This window comes from Cydia pomonella, chromosome 6 (genome assembly GCF_033807575.1).
Source record: "Cydia pomonella isolate Wapato2018A chromosome 6, ilCydPomo1, whole genome shotgun sequence".
Lineage (NCBI taxonomy): Eukaryota > Metazoa > Arthropoda > Insecta > Lepidoptera > Tortricidae > Cydia > Cydia pomonella.
This window is the reverse complement of record NC_084708.1, coordinates 10,048,472-10,072,547: the sequence shown is the minus strand read 5'-3', so window position 1 is coordinate 10,072,547 and position 24,076 is coordinate 10,048,472. Positions and strand designations below refer to the sequence as shown.

At 37.0% G+C, this 24,076-nt stretch overlaps 5 protein-coding genes across 8 annotated transcripts in view; 4 read left to right on the top strand and 1 right to left on the bottom strand.

The window, feature by feature from the left end:
* The first annotated feature begins 652 nt into the window (after positions 1-652).
* LOC133518914 (rab11 family-interacting protein 2) lies at positions 653-3,803 on the top strand. The gene has a single exon (XM_061852697.1). The coding sequence runs from the start codon at positions 798-800 to the stop codon at positions 2,235-2,237; it is 1,440 nt and encodes a 479-aa protein (XP_061708681.1). The 5' UTR covers positions 653-797; the 3' UTR covers positions 2,238-3,803.
* Positions 3,804-3,869: 66 nt separating this feature from the next.
* LOC133518918 (keratinocyte-associated protein 2) lies at positions 3,870-7,496 on the bottom strand. The gene is made up of 4 exons (XM_061852702.1): positions 7,267-7,496; positions 7,022-7,176; positions 6,106-6,233; positions 3,870-4,033 (listed from the first exon to the last, which is right to left on the bottom strand). The coding sequence occupies exons 1-4, from the start codon at positions 7,268-7,270 to the stop codon at positions 3,925-3,927; spliced, it is 396 nt and encodes a 131-aa protein (XP_061708686.1). The 5' UTR covers positions 7,271-7,496; the 3' UTR covers positions 3,870-3,924.
* Positions 7,497-8,107: 611 nt separating this feature from the next.
* On the top strand, positions 8,108-13,089 carry LOC133518916 (hydroxymethylglutaryl-CoA lyase, mitochondrial). 2 transcript variants are annotated; one of them, XM_061852700.1, is made up of 7 exons: positions 8,804-8,937; positions 9,035-9,089; positions 9,237-9,382; positions 9,585-9,708; positions 10,190-10,402; positions 11,074-11,262; positions 12,715-13,089. In XM_061852700.1, the coding sequence occupies exons 1-7, from the start codon at positions 8,927-8,929 to the stop codon at positions 12,985-12,987; spliced, it is 1,011 nt and encodes a 336-aa protein (XP_061708684.1). In that variant the 5' UTR covers positions 8,804-8,926; the 3' UTR covers positions 12,988-13,089. The 2 variants fall into 2 exon arrangements, with proteins under 2 accessions (XP_061708683.1, XP_061708684.1); XM_061852699.1 differs by having other exon boundaries at positions 8,108-9,089.
* Positions 13,090-13,210: 121 nt separating this feature from the next.
* Positions 13,211-18,410, top strand: LOC133518915 (sialic acid synthase). Its single transcript, XM_061852698.1, has 5 exons — positions 13,211-13,517; positions 14,671-14,886; positions 14,996-15,343; positions 15,436-15,586; positions 17,275-18,410. Exons 1-5 carry the CDS (start codon positions 13,380-13,382, stop codon positions 17,478-17,480), a joined length of 1,059 nt encoding a protein of 352 aa, XP_061708682.1. The 5' UTR covers positions 13,211-13,379; the 3' UTR covers positions 17,481-18,410.
* A 146-nt stretch (positions 18,411-18,556) lies between these two features.
* LOC133518909 (restin homolog) overlaps positions 18,557-24,076 on the top strand; it is a 49,347-nt gene continuing 43,827 nt past the window's right edge. For all 3 annotated transcript variants that reach the window (XM_061852690.1, XM_061852689.1, XM_061852688.1), the window contains exon 1: positions 18,557-19,663. In XM_061852690.1, the coding sequence (XP_061708674.1) occupies positions 19,458-19,663 (206 nt within the window). In that variant the 5' untranslated portion in view covers positions 18,557-19,457. The remainder of the gene's footprint in view (positions 19,664-24,076) is intronic.

Here is a 24,076-nt window from a genome sequence, read left to right as displayed (position 1 = left end):
AATCCGCCAAAAATAAAAAAGCCTATACCTATTTTAGATTAAACCCATTTAAAAGAAACTTGGAAGGGACTGTCATACATAGGGATCATCATTCATCAATCGACGCGATAGGCGTAGTGTTCGTACGTTAGAACACTAGTTAAAACACTGTGCCAAATTGCCAATCAAGTCAAGAGTCTGTTAAAGCGTTGAAATATAATTCATTCCCATCATCATCAAGCTTAATTTATATTACAATGGTAAAAATAACTAACCTCTCAGGCTTTGACTTAAGGGACTACAAAAACATAAATTCGAAAATCGTCTAGGTATCACTATCTCTGTCGCTTTTGCATAATGCGAGAAAAACGCAGATCTTCAAACGTTGATAGCCATATTTCCACTGACTAAATTTTTAGTGACATTACTAAAATGTGGGATCAGTGTGGAATAAACCTAAATACCATAAACAGCCACTCCTCTTCGGTTTAATTTTAGTAAAAAGAAATCTTAGTTTTTAGCCAATCGTCGTTGTTGTGGCTTCGTGAAAATATTATTGTTGAATAATTTTATGCGCTTATTATAATAACATAACATTAATATTTTTTTCTATATTCATTTATATATAAAATACATTTGACGTCAAATGTCATCTGCACCATAGACAAATATTGGGCGAAGTACCGAACGATGCAGCTGATGACACATTCATTAGTTTATACTTCGAATTAGACGAATTAGTATAAGTTTACCTATAAAAGTTGTTAGATTTACCCTAATACCCTATCAGTGTTAGTGTTTCTATCACTCCATATACGATGTGGGATCCAACGCACGTTCAAGTAACGGTCCAAAGAGCCCGTGGACTACTAATTAAAGGTAAAAACGGTACTAACAAATGTTTTGTTACCATTGCCCTCGGGAAAGAAAAATTCCAAACATCCGTGAAACACAAAGCCACTGAGAATGTAGAGTGGCTTGAGGAATGCGAGTTGCGTATACCGTCCCAGGGTAACACTGCAGAAATTGTTTTGAAAGTGTATGATGAAGACATTGTTAAAGACCATTTACTAGGTCAAATATCGATTCCGTTAAAAGACCTCGATGTTTATGAGAGGCCTAGAAACCGTTGGTACACTTTGCAAGGCAAGCCAGGAAAGGAGAATGACAAAAATAGAGGAGAGTTAGAGGTCAAGATTGCCTTTACTGTAAAGGAGGGCAGTTTGACTGACCTCAGCAAAAAAGACAAACATAAGTCATCCTTGTCTAGCATCGCCCAAAATGTAGGTGGTAGTCTGATGAGCATTGGCAGTATCGAAAAACGCAAGGGCTTGAAGAAGTTTGCTAAGAACCTAGGATCAAAAATGAATTTGACCAAAAAAGATAAGAAGAGTGATTCATCATCTCTAAGTGGAAGCATTGGAAATCTTAAAAACTCTGCACTGTCCACACCAGACCACTCTACCCCTAAGACTTTACCAACAGAGGCAGACCCTGGTGTCATTAGTGAGGATGAAGATGAATTTGCTTTTGATGACTTGTCCCACAAAAGTTCTGGCAGTTCCCTCAATGTCAATACACTACCACGAGGGCATAAATATACACCTTCCCCTATGAATGCTTCACTTGAAAACCTGGGAGGTGGAGAGTTTCTGAGAAGATCTACTAGTAGTAATTTAGCAAATTCTGACAAGTCTGTTCCAGTGCCCCAAAAACCTGTGCGCCTGAGCCTTGACACATTTACTCCTCCAAGGCCACCTTCCCAAATTATTGACAAGGATGATGAATGGTCCCAAAAGCTGTATTCCAAAAAGCAATCTCATACAGTCAGCCAAACTATGATAGACAGAGAAAAATCAGCAAGTCTTGAAAGAAATAAAAAACTTGACAGTCCAAGCTCATTAAAAGAAAAACCAAGTCCAAAATTCTTTAAAAAGTTTGGTAACAACAACAAACCTAAAAAGTTGCTTGAAGAAAGAATTATTGTTGGAGAAGAAAATATTGTAGAAGAAGACTCCATCAATCCTGTATACAACAGCATACCCAAAGCAGTTTTGCAGCAACTGGAAGGCAAGTCTAAAGAAGATCTGATTGTAATGGTGTACAACATGCAAAGAGATGTAGAAACAGAAAAGAAGAAAACGAAAGATTTGGAAAATTATTTGGATGAGCTACTATTGCGAGTGATGGAAACAACTCCGAGAATCTTGCAAAACCCTTACTCTAGAAATAATAGCATGCACATAAGGAATAAGTAATTCATGTCCTAATATTGAAATAGACATGTTTTTGATAAATTATTTTCATTGTTTAATATATTTTTTAAAGTATTGAAAACAATTATGAGAAATAATACTAGCCTTATTGTTCTTTCTAATATAAAAGCCCATTGTTCTAGGTTTTTTTTCCATTAATACTACAGGTATCTTAAGAAAGAGAATGGCATGTATTTTCTAGAATTTTAACTAAGCCTTGTCTATAGGTTAATGCTCAACTTTCACTATGTGAATGAGTGCAAACAAGCTGGTCTAATGTAATCATCTATGTGCCTTACATGTTTGAAAAAGTCTGTGATACTAATTGGTTAAAAGTCTATTTTTCTTTATTTAATGAAATGTGGTCAATTGTTAACATATCTACCTACTTAAGAAATAAATTATATTTTCCATTTTTAGTGCCAAACACATCATCCACAATTCTTACTAATATTTATTTTAAAGTCTGTTGTTCCAATCGTGGACTTTTAAAATGTAGGGTTTTTCAAACATGATTTTATTATTATTTTTTAGTTTTTAAGTTAAAAGTGAATGTATCCACTTCTATTCTTGTATTTCCTTAAGAAACAATTTAGACTTCTATTTATAAGATGCCAGTGTGCAATATCTGTGTAGGTTAAGCATTGTAAGTAGATGCACATTACTTCTAAAAGACTAATTGATATTTAAAACTAATTCTTTAATTATACTGTGTAAACTCCATATAACGCGAATTCCCGAAAAATTCACTCCCTATAATGTTGACAATAATTGTTGCCTACATTTAACTTACTTTAGTATAAATTTCTGTCTATATAACGAAAACTCTACAGCGTCAAAATCGTCCAGTCCCTTAAGTGTTGCTATATAGAGTTTACACTGTTATTTCTAAGTCCATGGGCCAACATACAATAATTTATAAAGAATATTATCAAGTTACAAGTTGGTCTACTCTTATAATGTAACTTGATATATTTTTCCATTTTTGTATAATTTCCTAAATACTGAGGCATTTACTAGGCTTCATTTCTAATGGTACTATTATATAATGTTCAAGTTGTTTTACCTATTTACATATAAAAACCATAAGATTTTCTCTTTTTAGTTGAAATTCTTATTTATCTGATTGGTTGCAAAACTGGACCTTAAAAGCTGTACCCTATTTTCTATGTTGGCAGTGGCAACTCATTGATTGAATTTATTACTACCTATTACTAATTTAATGCCTACTTTTGCAATACTGTTAAGTTTACCTGTAAGTTTTTTTTTGGTTTGTGATAATTTTGTTCAAAAGACAAATGGAACAAAATATAAATGTAGGTTGTATTTGACTCATAGTTAATACATAACTTAAGAGTATTTGATTAATGGCTGTATGAAAGTGCAAAAACATGAGTAGCAGCCCAAATGAATTATTTATTTTTTGATTATTAACAAAATGTTTATTTTTCCACATTGGTGAACTACTAACTCTTAAATTAATTTAGTGTTTATATCTAAAAGTTAAGAGGCAGATAAGTTTGCTATAACACTGAGTATAATTGAATGAATTATATACTAACAAATGCATTGATTGTTGTTTCTTAAATCTTGGTCCTTCACTCAGTTTGAAATTAAAAGAAAAAAAAAACAATCGGTATGAGAGATTTACTTTATTATAAAATAATATAAAATTGACTTATTGAGATAATCACTTGTGACGACGAGCCTTGGTTGGCACAGCAACTGGCACAGTTGTTGCATAAGTTTTTTGTGACAACTTGTTCATGTAGTAAATGACGATTATTGAAAATATAAAACTGAAACAAAAAAATGACAATCATTAACAAGATAAACAGGAGCTATTCAACTCTGGTTATTATTTACACAATTCTATTATCTCATCATTGTCCTTCAGTATGATGATATGAGTCACAACAGCAATCTGTCAACATTGCTGAGGATAAATATGCGAATTTAAGAGATGAGATAAGCCAATCAGAGTGAGTGAATTGAATACCCTGTATATACAATGTATTTGTCCACGTATAGTGGAGCCGTTAACCACGTATAGTACGATTAATTTTATCGACAATCACCCCCCCCCCCCCATACCTATGTTTTTTCTCAACCATTTTAAAAATGCACCCTTTCAAAGTTTTATGATGCCAAACACTACTGCACTTGGTTAATGTACCATGATCTGTCCATTTACCTATCGTACATTTAAAAATTAATAATCATTCGATAGTTTATGAATTAGGGCATAAATTCAAAGCATAAATGTCACAGAATTTTCCACAATTACTCGAGAATTAATGAAAAAATTGTCTTCAAAAATTTACTTTTTTTTTACATTTTACCTTTTTTTTCGAAAACGACATCGTTGACCTGTAGTTTTTTTATTGTTAAATGATAGTACAGTGTATCAGCTAAAAGATGACGTCAAAATGATAGCCCTAATTAAAACATTTCACAAGTTACACGAGTCCAAACAAGACCTCAATTTAGCATATACTTTGTAGTTCTAAAGAAAAATTACTTTAAAAAACTTTGTTCGACGCACATTACAGGTCTTGTTTGAACTCGTGTAACTTGTGAAATGTTTTAATCAGGGCTATCATTTTGATGTCAACTTTTAGCTGATATCCTGTACTATCATTTAACAATAAAAAAGTACAGGTCAACAACCTTATTTTCGAAAAAAAAAGATAAAATGTAAAAAGAAGTGAATTTTGGAAGACAATTTGATCTTAGTAATTAATTTTCGAGTGATTGTGGGAAATTCTCTGCGACATTTATGCTTTAAATTTATGCCCTAATTCATAAGCTATCGAATGATTTTTTTTTTTAATGTACGATAGGTAAATGGACAGATAATGGTACATTAACCAAGTGCAGTAATGTTTCGCATCATAAAACTTTGAAAGGGTGCATTTTTAAAATGGTTGAGAAAAAACATAGGTATGGGGGTGGTTTGTCGATAAAATTCATCGTACTATACGTGGTTAACGGCTCCACTATACGTGCACAAACACATTGTATAGGTTACTGTCACTTTCACAAATAATGACTTATTACAAAGTCAGTTTTGTTAAAGAGTATAGGTTAATATATGTTTATTACTATAAAATATAAATTAATTAAACTAAACATCATTTATTATCAGGCAACCAAGGCCCATAGATACATACCTTACAAACTAACAGACTTACTATAATAAAAAACTTAAAAGATAACAATTAATTTAGCAACAGTTTTCTGTTGCATTGGATATTATACAAATAAATGGTTATGGTGGTGTATTCCCATCTGTCCCCGCCGGGCACAGGTGGGAATAGGCTCTGCTTATAAATCATTCTGCCTGCCGCTTGTATGGCAGTGGTCACATGGGGCAGGCACAGATAGGAATACACTGTCATGGTTACCATACTTACCTCATGTAAGGTATTTTGACCATAAACATGACATTCAAACTAAAAAACATGGGTGCATGCAGCAGTTGGATTACAATTATTTTAGTCCTTATGAGTTGACTCAAATCTTAGGGGATTACAATATAATTTATTTTATAGGGCTCCTAAATTATGCTACATTTTGTGTTTGCCTGTCCTCTTAGCTGTTTTAGCTTGTGAGTAACCTTTGAGGATAGCCAGCCCCTATCTATTTTAATTATCAACCATTTGAATATCCTTACTCCATAGATAACCCCTCCTCCCGTCCTGTCCTGTTGCTACCGGTGGGAACCTATAATTGGCTCTTTGTTATCTATATATATAACTATTGTACAATTTATAGCTGTTGGTTCTCCGAACAATAAATAAATAAATTAATTAATCAAATAATCAAAAATAAATAAAACCCATGCTCTTCTTATATAATGTTAACTTACCATGTTGTGAAGCAAATCCTATGCACCATTCCCGCAGCAATAAGTGACAATGCCATAGACAGCACAATCTCTGGCAGCTTCAACTGAAAGTTCTTCCCAAACAAAGTTGCCTCTAGATTACCTATGGCCTGTACTATTGTTTAGGAAATAAAATTATACTACTGTTAAAAAAAAACATTTGTTCTGTCAAAAAACCCTACTTTTACAAATTTTTTCTTCTGCCAAACTACAAGACAGTTTGTTGGCAGAGGGAACTCTCTTAAAAACAGATGGGTTAGCTCAATGCCTAGTTAATTAATAAGTAAGTAAGTACATCTTAAAATATCAACAGATATGGAAACTCTTGATTTGAAGATAACAGAATGAATATTCTCTTAAGATATTTTTTAATTAATCATTCTTGTTTACGAGTGAATTGCAAGAAAATTGTGAGTTCTGTGTAGTTGAGGACCTGTAATTGTAATTAGTATTAAGTTAATTGATTACATTGTGTTATGTAAATTGTATTGATTGTATGTCATTCATACACACATGAGTTTAGAGCATACACCAACACACTTTCATACATGTAACTTAAATAGAAACTGCTAATTGTTGTAACACCATGGAGTCAACTTAAGACTAATTACAGATCCTTAACTATGTGCATTTTATTGCAATGCACTCTTTAAACACATGAAGAAACCGTTACCTTGACTTGGAAGAGATCCCTTAGCAGTTCTTATAAGAGTCAGATTGAGATTAATAATAAGCTGACAGAATATAAATTTAAGGGAAAATATTGTAATGCCACCAACCAGGGGGCTGGGCTCTGGTTGTTATGCGGTTTCATCAGATATACAATATAGGTATATTAAAATATACCGAGTTGATCGCGTCGTCACATTTTTAGATGCATTTTTTTTATAAAGGATACAGTAACGAAGAACATGAACATGACAGATCCAAGGTAGCCTCCAAATATAATGGTCATGGGTGACCTAACCAGCCAAGGTTTGTACATTTGCATTCCCGAAAATATCAGGAGGGTTAATATCGATGATAGAACGAAAGACGTCGCGCTGTTCACAGCTAAAATGATAAAAAATAACTTGAATGTAACCACATTTTACCAATAGTCACAAGATACTTAAGTATAGTAACAAGTTTATCATCATTTACCCATTTTGCCTTAATGAATTGATGCAAGTTGTATGCAAATTATAAAGCCGATAAAACACCGGTTCTATTCTTATTTTCGAGGTTTTCGACACTGTATCAAACACTGTCCACGTCATGTTATGTCACTTCGCTTCACTTGTTGACAATTTGTTCCGGCCATCGGCCCTACAAATCAGCATTTTTTCACGTGGCTCAAATATCGTATATTTAAAACGAGACAGGTACACTACACTTCCAGACATCCGACATACAATGTGACATCAAAAGGTAGAAAATAAATGAGGGCGCCATATTCTTCGTAACTGTCACATGTTTGATGTAAAATGCTTTATTAAACATGGCAACAATTTTGTATGGAAAGTTGCTGTTTAGGGTCGGCAAACGCGCATGTAACTCCTCTGGAGTTGCAGGCGTACATAGGCTACGGAGACTGCTTACCATCAGGCGGGCCGTATGCTTGTTTGCCACCGACGTAGTATTAAAAAAATATATAACATATAATTGTCTAATTGTGGCCCGGAGAGTAAATGTCTCCACTGACACTAATCTATTAAGAACCAACCGTTAATAAATAATCAAACCACAAATAATATATTAAGTTTAATTTCAGCCAATACATGAAATCAGTTTTTTGCAAAATTTCATATTTGGTACAAGCTTTTATCGCTGACTGTACTTTCTCTCCGCAAGCAACTAATACTCATCGAGCCGATTCTAAAAACCCCAAACAGGTTGCGTTGTTTTATCACAAAGTTCCTATGTCCACCTCTTGTCTCCATCATCAGATCAGCTCGATAGTACCATAATATTGCATTGTCACCCGACTTACATATGTATGCAAATTTTCAACGTAATAGGGAGCGTGCATGAACTGTAGGAGGCAGCACAGGGGCCGTCAGATTTTTAGCGCGAAGTGTAAATTTGAAGTTTGTTGTTCCGATGTAGCCCACAAGATGGCAGAACCTACTATGCACAAGAAAATACGTGACGTGTAAATGTGCATGTTTATGGTTCCGATTCAGGCCACAAAATGGCAGACCCTCCAATGCGCACGGTCCCTATCGGAAACCGGGAAGTGGATCAAATTTAACTTGTAAGATTTGATTACAGACCGACAGACAGACGACGGGACATGTGAAACTAAATAAAAGATTGTAAAAATACAGCTAATTGCTTCATTTTGACTAAAGAAAAAAAAAGAAAGGCAAACACTTTTACAGGACTTTAATATAATGCCCACCGCTTTACATAATGCTTTAATATAATGTTACGGGATTTTAATAAATAAAAGGCTAAATAAATTTAGTTGCTTGATCGTGCAGAAAGTGTCCCTGCAATTAGAATTGTTAATTTTTTTAAATGTTAGATTTCGAAAATCATTTCGAGGTTGAGGGTTTCAAGTAGTTTCCGACATTTTCTGCGATAATAATCGAGGATTGAAGATATGTATTTCAACAAATATTATGAATTTGTCTATTAGAACTTTCAAAAGCGACCCGGACCATACGACCTATGTCCTCAGTCTGACCGTGTAAATAATCTTAAACAAACGTCAGAAGAAAAAAAAACAGATGGGAACATTGGAAACTACTGATAAGAGATTTAAAACTTTTGTGATAAGGAGTAGGCTCGAGCTAGAGCTAATTTATAGACAGTAATAATGCGTCGCGGGTGATTGTTTTGTTTTATCCCTGCTTGCCACTTATTTTGTATAGTGTACATTTTTATTTACTAAAGTGAACTAATTGACATCAATGATGTTTTCCAGTATAAAACAATCTGTAGGTAAACTGACTCGACCTTTATCAAATTGTAGTAAATACGTGAGTATTAATTAACTAATAACTTTGTAATTAGAATAAGTTCTGTTTGTGAAAATCTCAAACAGCTTAAATTTTAAGTATTATTGAATTTTGTTTTTGCGCTAACATATGCTATAATCATATATTATGTATATTTATTTGTTTTAGAGTACCAAAACCTCTGAAATCAGAATTTATGAGGTGGGTGTCAGAGATGGTCTACAAAATGAAGCTAAATTTGTCCCTACAGAAATTAAGGTTGAGTTAATCAGCAAATTAGCAGCTGCTGGAATTAAGGATATTGAATCTGCAAGGTATGTCACTGGCATCTTCCTAAAAGCTTCTTTATGTCAATGGTACTCAGGGCCGGATTTCCGCGTAGGCCGCACATGGCCCTGGCCTAGGGGCCCCGTTAACCTATGAATGGTTTTAAGATGGAGAAGGGTAAACTTGATTGAAATGGCCAAGAATCTATATATTTAATTATATTTTTGGTATTTTTTTTTTCCCCAACAGTTTTGTTAGTCCTAAATGGGTGAAACAAATGAGTGATGGAGCAGAAGTTATGAAGACCATTAAAAGGGAACCCGGAGTGAACTATCCTGTACTAATACCTAACCTTAAGGGCTATGAATTGGCTGTAAGTATCAACCTAATAATTAACAGCACTTCAGTTGTATTTCTTTTATTTTGGTAGATTACTAAAATCAAAGAGATTCAACCATATGGCTTACACAATTGATATTAAAATCAACTGCCAGTGGTGGGCCTTAGGGGGACATGTATTGTTGTCTAGTATCTAGTCCAAAGGCTAGTGCAAAGGCAAAGGAAGTTGTGTAAGATTGTCCTATGATATTTATTAATATTTTGGTGACCGGTTTGGCCTAGTGGGTAGTGACCCTGCCTACGAAGCCGATGGGAAGGATTTGATTTTTGTGGTTATTATTTAAGTCCAATTGTATTTGTATTATGCCTGTTGGCAAATCTTAATAAATAAATAATATTAAAAAATATATATCCAAAAAATAAATAGTGCTGCAGTATAAAATACCTTAGAAAGGTAATATCAAACATTCATCAGCTTGTTTGCTTCCTATATCATAAAAAAATTCTGCCAACAGAAAAAATGCAACATCGAGGAAATAGCCATATTCCCCGCTGGTTCGGAATCATTTTCTCAAAAGAACCTAAACTGCTCAATGGAAGAGGGTCTAGCAAGATTCCAGGTGGTTGCCGAGCAGGCGGTGAAGGACGGAATCAGGGTCCGCGGCTATGTGTCCTGTGTAGTCGGGTGTCCATATGAAGGACCTATATCACCTAAATCTATTGCTAAGGTAAATAAAAATAAACCTAGCCATTAGCCGGGTCCACACAGAGCGAGGCACGTCTACACTGGCCGGTTTGTGCGAAAGGAAATTGCCTCGCGCGTACGTGCTCGCTCGCGCGCTCTGTGTGGTCTCGCCTATTTTTTCGCTTTTAAAATTTCGCTGTGTGCAGTTTGATTGACTAAGGTTGCAAATTTGAGCTTATGAAAGTTTACTTTTTTGCTACGTCACATCCACTGCTTTTAGTGTCCACATCACAGATTTCGTTTGAAGTTGAAGGGTAAACCATTTCTGAGTTATCGCACGTGCCGTAAATTACTAGAGAAGCCTTCACATCACATATAGCCAGTTCCTTTTTTCAAAACAAATACCAAATAAAGACTGCGGCCCACACAAATTTGTGTTTCTTCGAAATAAGGAGTTTCGCGACCTACACGGCCTAGCAAATCACACCATCTACAAATAAAGCAGTGAGGGGAAATCAACCTAGCTAAATATTCTTAGGAACCACGAGATCGATTTTAAAAATAAAAATATACGGAATTTCCACCGCGAATCGAACTTTGCACATTAAATGACAGCTACAAAGTACCAGTCATTTCTTGAAGAAGATATAACTTACTGGTAAGGCACCGAAACAGTGTAGTTAACCCTTAAATTTAAAATGTTGTCTTAAACAGCTGTCAGAAGACCTGCTGGACATGGGTTGTTACGAGATCTCTCTAGGGGACACCATCGGCGTGGGCACGCCGGGCTCCGTCCGCCGGCTCATGAAGGAGGTGCTGACCGTGGCGCCGCCAGAAAAGTTCGCCGTGCACTTCCACGACACCTACGGGCAGGGGCTCGCGAATCTTGTGGCTGCTTTGGAGGTAAGAAAGTTTGGCATAACTTAATACGAGGAGGGTTATAATCATGAGACAGATTGCCTACACAGTAGAGGCCACTCACATTTAAACTTTGGCTGAACAATCTAACGGCTGAGAGTATCTGAGACTGCACTTTTTTCATTTTTTTAAGCTCAGTAGCTCGCGACAAGTGGCTGTTTTGGAGGCACCTTTTTAAGTGCATTTGGCACTTCAATTATATGTGGCTTTCCATAAGAGAAGGGTCCTTATGCACATGGAGCATAAGGACCCTTTAGGAATGGAACGCCACATATGTCCTGTGCCTTTCATTGTACAACAAATTGGTTTCATGCTGGTATCAGATGGGTATATTTAAGGTTCCCGATTGTCACCTTTGAGAGCGTCTGCCAAGCACTTCCGGCAAAAAAAAAACGGATAGATTTCTCTTTTCTGTACCTATCAACCTGTAAATTTCTAACTGATGCCAAAACTATTGTATATTTATATATTATTTCAGTATCAGATGTAATGGGTAAAGTAACGCCCCCTTTTTTCGCACTGGAAATGACTTTATTTATTTTTTACTTTCGGCAAGTTCCGCCGTGACAGACTATCAAATTCGGCCTTACCACGTTTATGGGAAACCATTGTGCATTGCATCGCTGTATGAAGTCGGTACGAAATTTTGCTCGCTCGAATACTTAGTTCGATGTTCGGTAGGCCCTGTGGTCCACTGCCCTTAACTCAGGTCGCAACCAAATTGGCTGCTAGATAAATATTAGCTTCTAAAGATCCGCTATTTTGGCAGCCACGGAATAGCGTAAGTGTTTGTGCCTTGAGAATTTGAAGTTCATACACCAAATCTGTAAAGCCACCAAAGTACACCAAATACTTATCTTAGCGCAATCAGGCAAAGCGTACCTACTCTTATTTGATTCCATTGTTACCAACCAACAAAAAACTGATAAAAATATATAGATTCAGTTCGTTATTTGCTTATATTTTTGTTTTGGAATACTTACATTATTTTGCTAAGTGACTGACCTACATTTAAAAAAGTGTGCTATACTAAAATGATTGTTACCTACACCTAAAATAGTACATTCGTCCATCCGAATTCCAATTTAACAAAGTAACTTATCGGATATCTTGTAATTTCCATAGATTTCCATAAGTTTAATTAGTTAAATATTAACCATCCATAAATCTTATTGCGACGACATAAGGTCTTCCAATCAATAACCAGTTAAGTGACATGCTGTTGGTACCTACTTAAACCCGAATAGAGTAACGGCGCGCACAGATTACGTCATGTCATCGACAATGTATAGGTATCATGAACCTAATTATATGAAGACATGTAAGCAAGTAAGTTTATTGTACCAATAGTTATACATTTTACATACATATGTAAAACTACAAATCAATTTTAAAGGAAAATAGAACCATGTAACAACAGGTAACATGTGTTCGCAGTTCGGGTGCACGACTGTGGACTCCTCGATCTCGGGCCTGGGCGGTTGCCCTTATGCTCGAGGCGCCAGCGGCAACCTCGCTACCGAGGACCTGGTCTACCACCTCTATGGTCTTGGCGTCAACACCCACATAGACCTCGTGAAGCTGGTCGAGGCGGGCCGGTACATATCCAACTTCCTAGGAAAACCTACAGACTCCAAAGTGAACAGAGCTCTGGGTGACAGATTCAAAAACCACCGAGATATTGTCAAAATTGCAGCTTGTAAACTTTAGTATGTTATTACTTAAGGATGTCAACCATACGTTAATCAGAATGTAAATATGTACATGATACGCATAGGTAAATAATGATATTAAAGTTTTATATGCTTATCACGTTGTTGTTTACTTGAAGTTCATGTTTGTGTTGGTGAGCGTCGTCCAATAGGTAATACAGGTTTTTATCATTTATCTTGTGAGCGGGTACGCCGCGCCTCCCCGGCTGCGCCGCGCCGCGCGCCGCCACTAGTGATGCGTGCGCGCACCAAGCTACTCGCTTTTATATTAAATTGACCTTATTTACTTTGCTGGAGGTCGATAAACCTTGACATATGAATCTAGTGTTGCTCTAGCCACAATCCGCTCGAGTGTTCTCCTAGTGTTTTACTTAAAGTGTATGCTGGACCATGTCGAATTCGGTCGAAGTTACGATAAGTCCGGACGTCAAAATTGGCGGCGCTAACCCGTGTTTCATTATAGCAGAAGTCGGACAAAACCACCAAGGTGACATTGAAATAGCGAAAGAGTTGATAAAAGCCGCAAAGGTAAGTTGTCTATTTCCTTATTCCAGTGGTGTAAATGACGAGTTCTCCGCCACACAATAGATTTACTAGTTATAGAAACAAAGCGGAACTGTTTACAAACAAATGTAAAATTTTCCTGAGACAGATTTCCACAGTTGTCATAGTTTTACTCCAAAGCGTTTTATGAATTAGATAGGCCTTAAATAGGTAATAAATAGTGAAGTATCTTTGTGATGTATATGTAACCTGGTCTATTAGTTGTCAAACTATTTAAAAAGTAGAAGGCCAGTAGGCGTGTAGGTACTTTCACTTTCCTTTGTGACGACTTGTTTACATACCTACTGCCGCCAATATTACTTTGTTTTCGTAAATAGCTGTGGGCTCCATCGGTCGCCATAATAAATTGATGTTAAATATTGGATAGGCAGGTGGGTATTTAAAGGCAAAATTAGATTAACAGATCATTTGCGTCGCAGGGGCAACTAGGTTGAATGAAACATTAAAAAATCATTGTATGTAGGTAGGTACACTGTTGGCGAGTCTTTGTTTACGTTATTTATAGCACTTTGATATTCCTTTGTATTTGTAAGAGTTTGTATGAATAATTAGGTAGATATCTGCCTACATACTAATGGATAATCGCCAATCTCCAGCATAAAATATATAACTACCTAATAATTGGGCCCGTGTTAGCATTAGTCTGTTTATTTACTGTCCACGCGAGAGACCGTGCTTCCTACTTATATTATACTTAATTATAATGACTAATTATTTAGGGGTACTTTTATTACTTACATTCATATTATTTATCGGTAAGTAGGTATATATGCTATTCCCTATTAGGTATGCTAAGTTCTAGACTTAACCTCGGTTCATACCGATAAATTGTACAGTCAACTTCAAAGATAAAACAAGTACAAATCTATTTATTTATAGACGGAGTGAGAACCTTGATATACTGTAGGCACATATCTGTATCGTTTGTTGTCAAGCGTCTACGGTCCTTGACGTAAATATTAATATCCAATACTAGATGAAACCAGTAACAATCAAATGAATTATCTGCCGAAGTAAGTGTATCAATTGCAAACTCAATAGATAAATAAACGGTACACCTACCTACATTGAATTGACGCCACGAATTACGAAACGAATCTTTCCTTGACTTTTTCAGGAAGCAGGCGCGAGTTGTGTCAAATTCCAAAAAACATGCCTTAAAGAAAAATTCACAAAGAAATATCTGGAGCGGCCGTACGATAATGCCAACTCATGGGGCAAAACCTATGGAGACCACAAGAAGCACTTAGAATTCTCGGAAACCCAGTATAGAGAGCTGTTCAAGTATGCGCAGGAGGTCGGCATCTTATGCACTGCTTCCGCCATGGACATGGTAAGCAACCTTCATATTTTCATCAAACGCAATCATATAGATGCAATGTGATTTCTATAAAGCTTTTCTTGAAGTAGATGTTAACGAACTGTAATTGATTTACTTACAGGTGTCCTTCGATTTCCTAGTCAACATGAAGGTACCCTTCATCAAAATCGGGTCCGGCGATTCAAACAACTTGCTGTTCCTCAAATACGCAGCATCTAAAAAGATCCCTCTGATCATCTCGACCGGGATGGTGGACAAGACTGCAGTTAAGACTATCTATGACATCATATCCGCGCAACACAAACAGTTCTGCTTGCTTCACTGTATCTCAGCGTACCCTGTGCCTTTTGAGGACTGTAATCTGACCGTGCTGCAGGACTACAAGAACACATTCGACATTCCAGTCGGATACTCCGGCCAGGAGTTAGGCACGGCCGTAGCTTTAGGAGCCGTTGCGCTGGGAGCTAAGGTTAGTATTAAAAAGCTACACCTATATAGTTGTAAGTAGGACCGTAACGTACGAACGTATTATTCATATCGTTATGTATCGTAAAATTGCAGGTGCTGGAGAAGCACATAACATTAGACAAGAGCATGAAAGGCACGGACCACGTGTGCTCGCTGACGCCGACGGAATTCTCCCAGCTGGTGCGTGATGTGCGCGTCATCGAGGCCTCGCTGGGGACGCCCATCAAGAAGGTCGTCACCTCAGGTATGAATGTGCTGACCAGGTGCTCGTGAAGGGCACGGACTACGTGTGCTCGCTGACGCCGACAGAATTCTCTCAGATGGTATGCGACGTGCGCGTCATCGAGGCCTCGCTGGGGACGCCCATCAAAAAGGTCGTCACTTCAGGTATGTGGGTGCTGACCAGCTACACTTGTAATATAGGAGCATGAAGGACACGGACCACGTGTGCTCATTGCATGGCGTCGGCCGAGTTAGGAATGCCCATCTAGAACTTCGTCATCATCAGCTCAGAGGTATGATACTGATCATTCTGATCATGTGCTGGCTCACATAAGGATTGGATAAGTGTGCAACAGTGTTGCTGCTGCTTCATTTAGCAAACAGACGATGTATCAGCCTAACAAGGCAATGCGCCGACTGATGACGATTTGCGTCACAAAATGCGCCGACTGACTATGATTTGCGTCACAAAACGTTTCGTTCGATCTTATAGTTTTATTTATTATAAGCCTTTTTGTCAGATGCCGTTCAATACTCGTAAATTTCGTTCTTATTACACTGTTGCTCATCTGGTTGCCAATTGGCAAAGGCCTCCTCCAGTCTTCTCCATTCTAGCTTGTCTGTGGCTACTCTGCACCAAGTTAAACCTGCCACCTCTCTTATGTCGTCAACCCATCTTTCTCGATCCAACCCAACCGATCTTATAGTTACTCGCAGGTACAATTATGTTGGAACATACACAGAATATACATTAATTCTAAATTTGCTGGTTTATCGCCTTCTTCTTGCACAATCTTAAAGGAATGTGTAGTATTATACAAATATAATAACCGAAGGAATGTGTATAACTAAATACATACCCACAAACCAAAGTGAATTTGAAATATAGGTGTATTGACAAAGAAAACTTTGTAGCTACATAAATTGACTGCCATCTTTCGACACATGTTTAAAACTTTTAGAGCGCCATTTGACTTTGATCCTTATTCATTTACTGATGTGTGTTAAATTTGTTAAATATCAGAAAGTGGCGCCATCTAATAGATCAAAGGCCAAAGGTACTACAGCATCGTATTGAGCGATGGCGCCATAACTTTTAGGTTGTACCCGGTAAGATGGCGCCACTTTTTGATAATTAACACATATCAGTGAAAGAATAAGGATCAAAGTCAAAAGTAAATTTATGTGGCTACAAAGTTTTCTTTGACAATACACCTCTATTTCAAATTCTCTTTGCCACAAACGTAATAAGTAGCTGCGTCAACGACAGATGAAATGTAATGGAGTAAGTAATAGATACCAATTGGGTTCACGGTCACTACATCATCATGGTAACGGAGAAAAGGGACATACATACTTACCTATGCATACATACGAGGAAGGCAGTGTCTTACGTGAGCGAATAACTCGCGAACGCGGCGCGGGTGAATTAAATCCTTTGATACCTATGTACGTGTCCTACGGGGGCAATCTCCGAATGCCGTTGGGCCGCCGCGCCGCGTCGCATTCGCGAGTTATCGCTCACGTAAGCCGCTGCGTAAGTGCACGTGTCTGCGAAGGAATCTAAAAATGTAAGGATTTCTAGGATTTGGGTAGGGGTACGACGACGTAAAAGGTGGTCAAAGCGTATAAAAAAAATTGTAAAAATAGTAGTATTTTCTGTGACACATATCTAAGCCCTATTCAACATTGTACATACTTTCTTTTCAGAAATTCCATGCATCGACAAGCTTCAGAAGTCGCTAGTGATGGGCAGTACGAAGAACAAGGGTGAAATCCTGTACCCCGGAGACGTTAAAATCAAGGTCGCGGAGCCGAAAGGCCTCAACGCGCTGCACTTCGAGGACGTCATCTACAAGACGCTAGTGTGCGACAAGAAAGAGGACGAGCCACTGAACGAAGGAGACTTCTGCTAAAAATTCCACGGGGTGTCCCGTACAAACGCATTTTTTTTTCTTGTATTCGATTTTTTTTTTCTGTTTTAAGTCGATGATTATTTTTCTAGCGTTTGTTGACCGTTTGTAAGATATGGGTCCAGTTTTGGTCAGTTAAGTGTGTTGTTATTTTTTTTATCAATATAATCATTAATCATGCATGAAAAACGGTTCAAAATATTGTTTGGGAGATATGACTTTGTACGAACGTCGAATAGATGTTCCGTTGAAAAAAAGGCCGATTAAAAATATTGTTAAAGTTCAAAACCTGATACAAAATAAATACCAAAAAATTTGTACAATTACACTCACTCAATTCTCTTTATGAACGTAGCTGATTAAAGGCTTCCACAATAAGGTCTGATGCGATGCGTAGCAATATCAATTTTAGAAATTTGTCACACGGACTATAAAACAAAAAACCGTAAGGTAAGTGCGTGTCGGAGCACGCGCAATGCTGGAACCTTAAAACAAAAAAAAAACTCCTAGGTACGGACAGAAGAACGTTCATCTCAAGGCACTTCGGTAGTGAACAAAATGATTCATAAAAAAATAAGTTAGAATTAGAGATCTTAATCCTCTGCTAGTGTTACCTAAAATGTAAATTATTAAAGTCAAATTTACCTACTTATACAAAGGCATAAATACCTTAGTGTTTAGCAGTGTAGTCGGTCATGTTCTGTATTTTTAAAATATGTGCCTGTGCATAGGTAAATACTACAATTTTTATAATAAGATATAATAGAAATGTATATTAATTTTCAAACAATGACATGCAACGAATTTATATAAAGTAATAACTTATAAGTACATGTATAATTTATCTACTTATGTTAACCGTATATTACCGAATTGTAAATCTAGATACCTAAAATACTCGTTTAACGAATTAAATTCTAATTTTTTTGTTAAGGTTTTCTTTTTCGTTAATTTATTTGCAGGAAACGATTTGATACATCCGTAATCCGTATAGTAGCTTTCTAGATAAAAAGCAAACTATTCTTGTTTATGAGGTATGATGGCGTGGGTCGTTGTTGGAAATAGAATATCGAAAAAAATCGGCACTCGCACGTTTCATCTTGACGTCAATTCATTCATAAAGTTATTACGGTGATGTGCCAATATTGCGCGCCAGTTTCATGCCCAACTGGCACTTAAGTCTATTTTGGAAAAAATGTGGCGAGCACATGCACGACGGATGTGCGGTAAATGCACCGCAGTGCATCGAGCAGCTGCCGGAGCTCGAGGAGCCGGGAAACACGAGCGTTTTATTCGCAAGTGATTTTATTTTGGTTGTCGTGTCGAGCGGGGAGCACCGGAGCGCCTGGCCGCGGTGTGGTGTAACAGAGCTAAGTGGCGCAGCAGGCGCACAGCGAGTTGGCTCGCTGCCCGGCGCGCGCGCCAGTCCCCGGCTCGCCGGCCCCGCCGCCGCCTGCGCCCGCCGCCCTCCCCGACGCCGAACGACACGACACGACTCCAGCACACCCGCTCTCCAATATACTACGGCGCTGCACTCGTAAATTAACCGCGAGCTTTCCAGACATAAAAATACTTTCTACGGTGTCTAGTACTGTTTGTGTGTTTACGCGCCTAGAGTCTGAGAAATAGTGGCGAGGAGCTGCCGATTTAGGTCGCCCGGTTCAGTGCTAAGCAGCGGGATATTTTTATTGCTACTGTTGGGTGCAGACGTACGAACTCCCGGAGCACGTTACTAGTTAAATAAAATATTATTTATAGCATAGAATCGTAAAGCTCATTCCATAAACTTATAGTAATCCCTAACCGTGTACCGCTGGTTGATAGTCGAATGCGCGGAGGATTTACAGTGATTGACTCGTTTAAAGAGCTATGATGACGCGAGACGGAAGAACGATGTGATTGATGTGTTGATGTAATTGCTGCATTTAGGTGAAATCGTTGACATTTTAGTGCATTTGTGTGAAGTGTAGTGTTGTGAAGATGCATCATTTGTATGTGCAAAAAGGGGACCCGCTGTGCCCCCTGGGGTTCCACCCGCAGGTACGGTGGCCGACGCGCTGCAAGCGCTGCTTCCGCGACTACAAAGAACACGGGGGAGGCAACGGTGGCCGGGGCAGCACTAATCGCGCCGAAGACTTCACCGCTTCCACTCCCAGCCTTTCCAGTTGGAGCTCGCCTGCGTCACGGTAATATCCTTTTCCCCAACACTTGAAAAGTAAATATTTAGTCTGTAACGTAACGAATCACTTCATATCACTTCAAAACATAATGGGACGCGTTATGCATTCATCTATCTATCTAATCTAGAACATTGACACATGGTTTCTCTATTCCGATGAGGCGATGGGAGTAGCATGGAAGGGTCACAGGTAAACAAAACTTGATTTTCTGCGCTATTAATTCGCAGACAACACAACAATCGGATCACTCGACTCAGCCATGGTAGCTGAAACGAACCGATCATTCAGCTGGAACCAGTACACCGGCCATTTTCGCACCGGTCACCTGCACATGGCGTACGATTGACGAATGTCGAAATATATTCTCTGCTTGTTTTAGGGCGCCACAGAAAAATTCTTTCTGGTTTAAAATTATTTCGATGAAAAAATAGGTCAATTTTTTCGGCCAAACCTTGTGGCAGTGACCTTGGCTCGTATTCTGACGATGACAAAATGATGGGCTGTAGAGTGGATAGCAACGTCACAGAGCAAATAATAAAATTGTGAATGCAGAGGGCATACTAAAAATCTAGGGTAGGGTTACAATTATGCCCAGTTCTCAGCCAACCGTAGATTATATTTATGGCAGATTTGTTAGTTGATTGGCGTGTGCTACTCCTAATTATTTATTAGCGTATGGTATGTACTTACATTGTTCACTAGAGTAGGTTATGTACATACTCTTTTCAATTACCTACCAATATCTGGTAGTTCAGATCTTTTGCAGACTTGTATATGGTGTTGATTTATAAATATAAGAAAATTAACTTCAGTGACATGGACAATCAGGGGAAATAATTCGTGTAGTTTTGAAAATTAGTATGCTTATACCTTGTGGTCTCCAGATAAAAATACTAAGTCCTCGAGGGTGGGGGCTGTGCTGAGGGTGTAAGAGGGAGTTGAAGGTAGGTACCTTTTTTCAGATTTTTGCTCAAATCTCGAATATTTTAACGAATAGCATTATAATTACTTCGGAAAAAAGTTTTACCATAAAATTTCCAATAAATTTAGTTATGTTTATTTTTACTCTACGATCAATACTTTAGAAGCTCTAGGAGTGTTTAACTTAACAAAGAGAAAAAATACACAATTTAAGAAAACCTCGTGTTTTCGAATTGTTCATCATAACTCAATTTTTTTGTTTAGAATAAGCAAGCTTAGTCACCTGTTGACCAATTAATAAAAAAAACCTGCCAAGAACATGTCGGGCCATGCTCAGTGTAGGGTTCCGTAGTAACCCGTCCGTCAACGTAGACTTTTTGCAAAAACTAAACAATGGCTAAACCGATCAGGTTCGTTATAGTTACCCCTGAAAGTAAAGTCTTTACTAAGCTTTACTTTCACAATTTTTTTCATATTTTTTGGACCCACGGTTCAGAAGTTAAGGGAAATAGAGTGGGAAACATATTCTTTTTTTCTTTCAGAGCGATTATTTCCGAAAATATTACGTTTATCAAAAAATGGTTATAGTCACAGACCTCGGACAGGGTGAGCTGTTTTAAGAGTTTGCATAATATGGACATACCTACGTAGTCATTCAATGGCAGATGTGATGTAATTGAATAACGAATTAAATTATTCTATTTAGATCTTTACATAACTAGCAAAACAAATTAATTGTATAGCAAGCCTCTTTAAATGATAAGCATATTATTACATATATCCATATGAAAGTAATATAACTGATATGATATCATACCTCTTTAGATAGACAATAACTCTATTTAACGATGCCATATTTAACATTGAAATATCATGACAAAGTCATTAATGTCATTCTAATGTTCTGTTGTGTTATTTTAATTTGTGAGCAATTTGAGTTTGCTAATAAAAAATAAATAATTAAGAAGAGAGATTATTCCGAATTTGAGTATGCCGAAATATAAAGCAAAAACAGTTCTTAAGTGGATTGAAAATGAACCTGACATGACAATCATGACATATGACGGTAATAAAAGTATTTTTTGTGCAAAATGTAAAACCAAAGTGACAACTAAAAAAAGTAATGTGCAAAGACACATCAAGGGACCAATGCACAATGGCAATTATCGAAAGTTTGATGAGGATTTCAATCTCAATTTAATTCGATTCCTCATTTTGTGTAACATACCATGGTCACAAATGAAGAACCCGGCTTTCAAACAGTTTTTTTCTAAGTATTTATGCTGCCAGTGTGCAAACCAACCTACACTCCCGAGTGAATCATGGCTGAGGAAAGTTTATTTGGATAAATTGTATCAGAAGCAAATCAGTTCAATACACGATAATCTTTCGAATGAAAAAATATGGATTTCTCTTGATGAATCAACCGACTCTTTAGGGAGATATATAGTGCATTTTTTAGTGAAGCCATTGAATTCATTTAACAGACCATATTTAATAGCCTGCAAAATATTATCAAAAGTTAATGGTCAAACAATATCTGTATTCGTGATGGACACTCTGAAAAGTATGTGGGGCGAATCTTATGACTACAAAATTGGAAATGTTCTGGTGCTAAGTACTGATGGTGTTGCATACATGTTGCTGGCTGGCCGAATTTTGAAAACTTATCTGCCTAATTTGAAACACGTTACATGTTTGGCACATGGGCTAAACCGCGTAGCCGAAAAAATACGTTCCCTGTATCCAGATGTGGATTTGCTCATTTCAAACGTTAAAAAAGTATTTTTAAAGGCTCCTAATAGAATCCGCATATTAAAGGATAAATATCCTAATATGCCCCTGCCTCCAAAACCAGTGATTACGAGATGGGGAACTTGGCTAGCGGCAGCAGCATATTACGAAAAATATTTTGACGAAATAAAAGTAGTCCTATGGGCATTGAGATCGTCAGACGCAATGTCGATAAGAGTGGCGAAAAGAATTATACAAACTGAAAATTTACGAAATAATCTAAAATATATTGTTGAGAATTTCCATATAATTGAATATGCCTTAAAAAAATTACAGGAATCTAAAATATCCGTCGTAGATACATTTTTAACGTTGGACCAAGTGAGAGCTGTTATAAGCTGGTCTTCGTCTGCTTCTGTCAGTCAGAAATTAGAAGACGTCATAGCTAGAAACCCAGACTTAGATCTGTTTAGGGACTATGCTGAAAAAATTTCGGAAGGAACAGATGTGGACGGTATTTTAATGTACAACTTCACTCCGCTCACTTCAGTGGAAGTAGAAAGGTCTTTTTCCATCTATAAGTGGATATTAAACTCAAGAAGAAGTGCGTTGAAAATTGAAAATCTAGAAAAAATTATAGTTCTTTATTACAATAACCAATAACAAAGAAAAATTTGAATAAATAAATAATACTTACTCGTTTTGTACATAATGCACTGTCATTTTTGTTTAATTATTATTCATGAATTCTTTTTAATATTTCATCTTGAGGCATATCTATATTAACATCTACACTTGACATTAATGACGTAAAAATGGCACACTCTGTCCGAGGTCTGGACTTATAGAAGACCCGCTTTCGTTTTGAAAGACCTACCACTTTTGGTGTATGGGGAGCCACCCTAAAAATGTTTTTCTTCTGGTTTTTATTTTACGATTTTGTCGGCATTTCTAGGTTTCCGTAGTCAACTAAGGTGAGAGTCAGAATGGCGGGTGTACCTAAATAAAATCAAATGAAAAGCATACCATATTTTTGTACCTAATTTGTACTATTTAGTACCCCGTTTAAAAAAAATTGTACCTCACGGTACGTAAAGTTATCATCAAAAAACAGGTCACCCGCCATCCTGACAGTTAGAATGGCGGGTGTACTTTATTACGCTATGTTCCCGTGGTTATTTATAAATTCTATAAAAGCCAAATTTTTGTACCTTTTTTGTACCTTCATATTCAATTATAATATGAGTCATTTTATTTGTGCTTTCCAAGTTTTACTCATTTTATATTTTGCTTGCTATTGCAATTTTTCAAGTTATCCATTTAATTTTTAAGAAAAAACGCTAAGGTACAATTATTTTTATTACGCCAGGATTTAGTACCTTTAATGTTTAATCTGTTAAGTTCAAATAACTCAGAAAATCATGTCTTAAAAATGATTTTTCTTAGGAAGATTTCTTTGAATTGGCGCCTAGCCTTTTTTAACGCTAAGGTACAATTATTTTTATTACGCCAGGATTTAGTACCTTTAATGTTTAATCTGTTAAGTTCTAATAGCTCAGAAAATCATGTCTTAAAAATGATTTTTCTTAGGAAGATTTCTTTGAATTGGCGCCTAGCCTTTTTTAAGACATGATTTACTGAGTTATTTGAACTTAACAGATTAAACATTAAAGGTACTAAATCCTGGCGTAATAAAAATAATTGTACCTTAGCGTTTTTTCTTAAAAATGAAATCGATAATTTGAAAAATTATAACGCCTGCAA

Coding starts and splice junctions, on each gene's coding strand:
- LOC133518914 (XM_061852697.1), top strand. CDS start 798: ATGTGGGATCCAACGCACGTTCAAGTAACGGTCCAAAGAGCCCGTGGA.
- LOC133518918 (XM_061852702.1), bottom strand. Junction 6,234..7,021: donor TGTTCATGTTCTTCGTTACT/GTATCCTTTATA, acceptor ACAATAGTACAG/GCCATAGGTAATCTAGAGGC. Junction 4,034..6,105: donor AGGATTTGCTTCACAACATG/GTAAGTTAACAT, acceptor TTTTTGTTTCAG/TTTTATATTTTCAATAATCG.
- LOC133518916 (XM_061852699.1), top strand. CDS start 9,021: ATGATGTTTTCCAGTATAAAACAATCTGTAGGTAAACTGACTCGACCT. Junction 9,090..9,236: donor TATCAAATTGTAGTAAATAC/GTGAGTATTAAT, acceptor TATTTGTTTTAG/AGTACCAAAACCTCTGAAAT. Junction 9,383..9,584: donor AAGGATATTGAATCTGCAAG/GTATGTCACTGG, acceptor TTTCCCCAACAG/TTTTGTTAGTCCTAAATGGG.
- LOC133518915 (XM_061852698.1), top strand. CDS start 13,380: ATGTCGAATTCGGTCGAAGTTACGATAAGTCCGGACGTCAAAATTGGC. Junction 14,887..14,995: donor CTGCTTCCGCCATGGACATG/GTAAGCAACCTT, acceptor ATTTACTTACAG/GTGTCCTTCGATTTCCTAGT. Junction 15,344..15,435: donor CCGTTGCGCTGGGAGCTAAG/GTTAGTATTAAA, acceptor GTAAAATTGCAG/GTGCTGGAGAAGCACATAAC.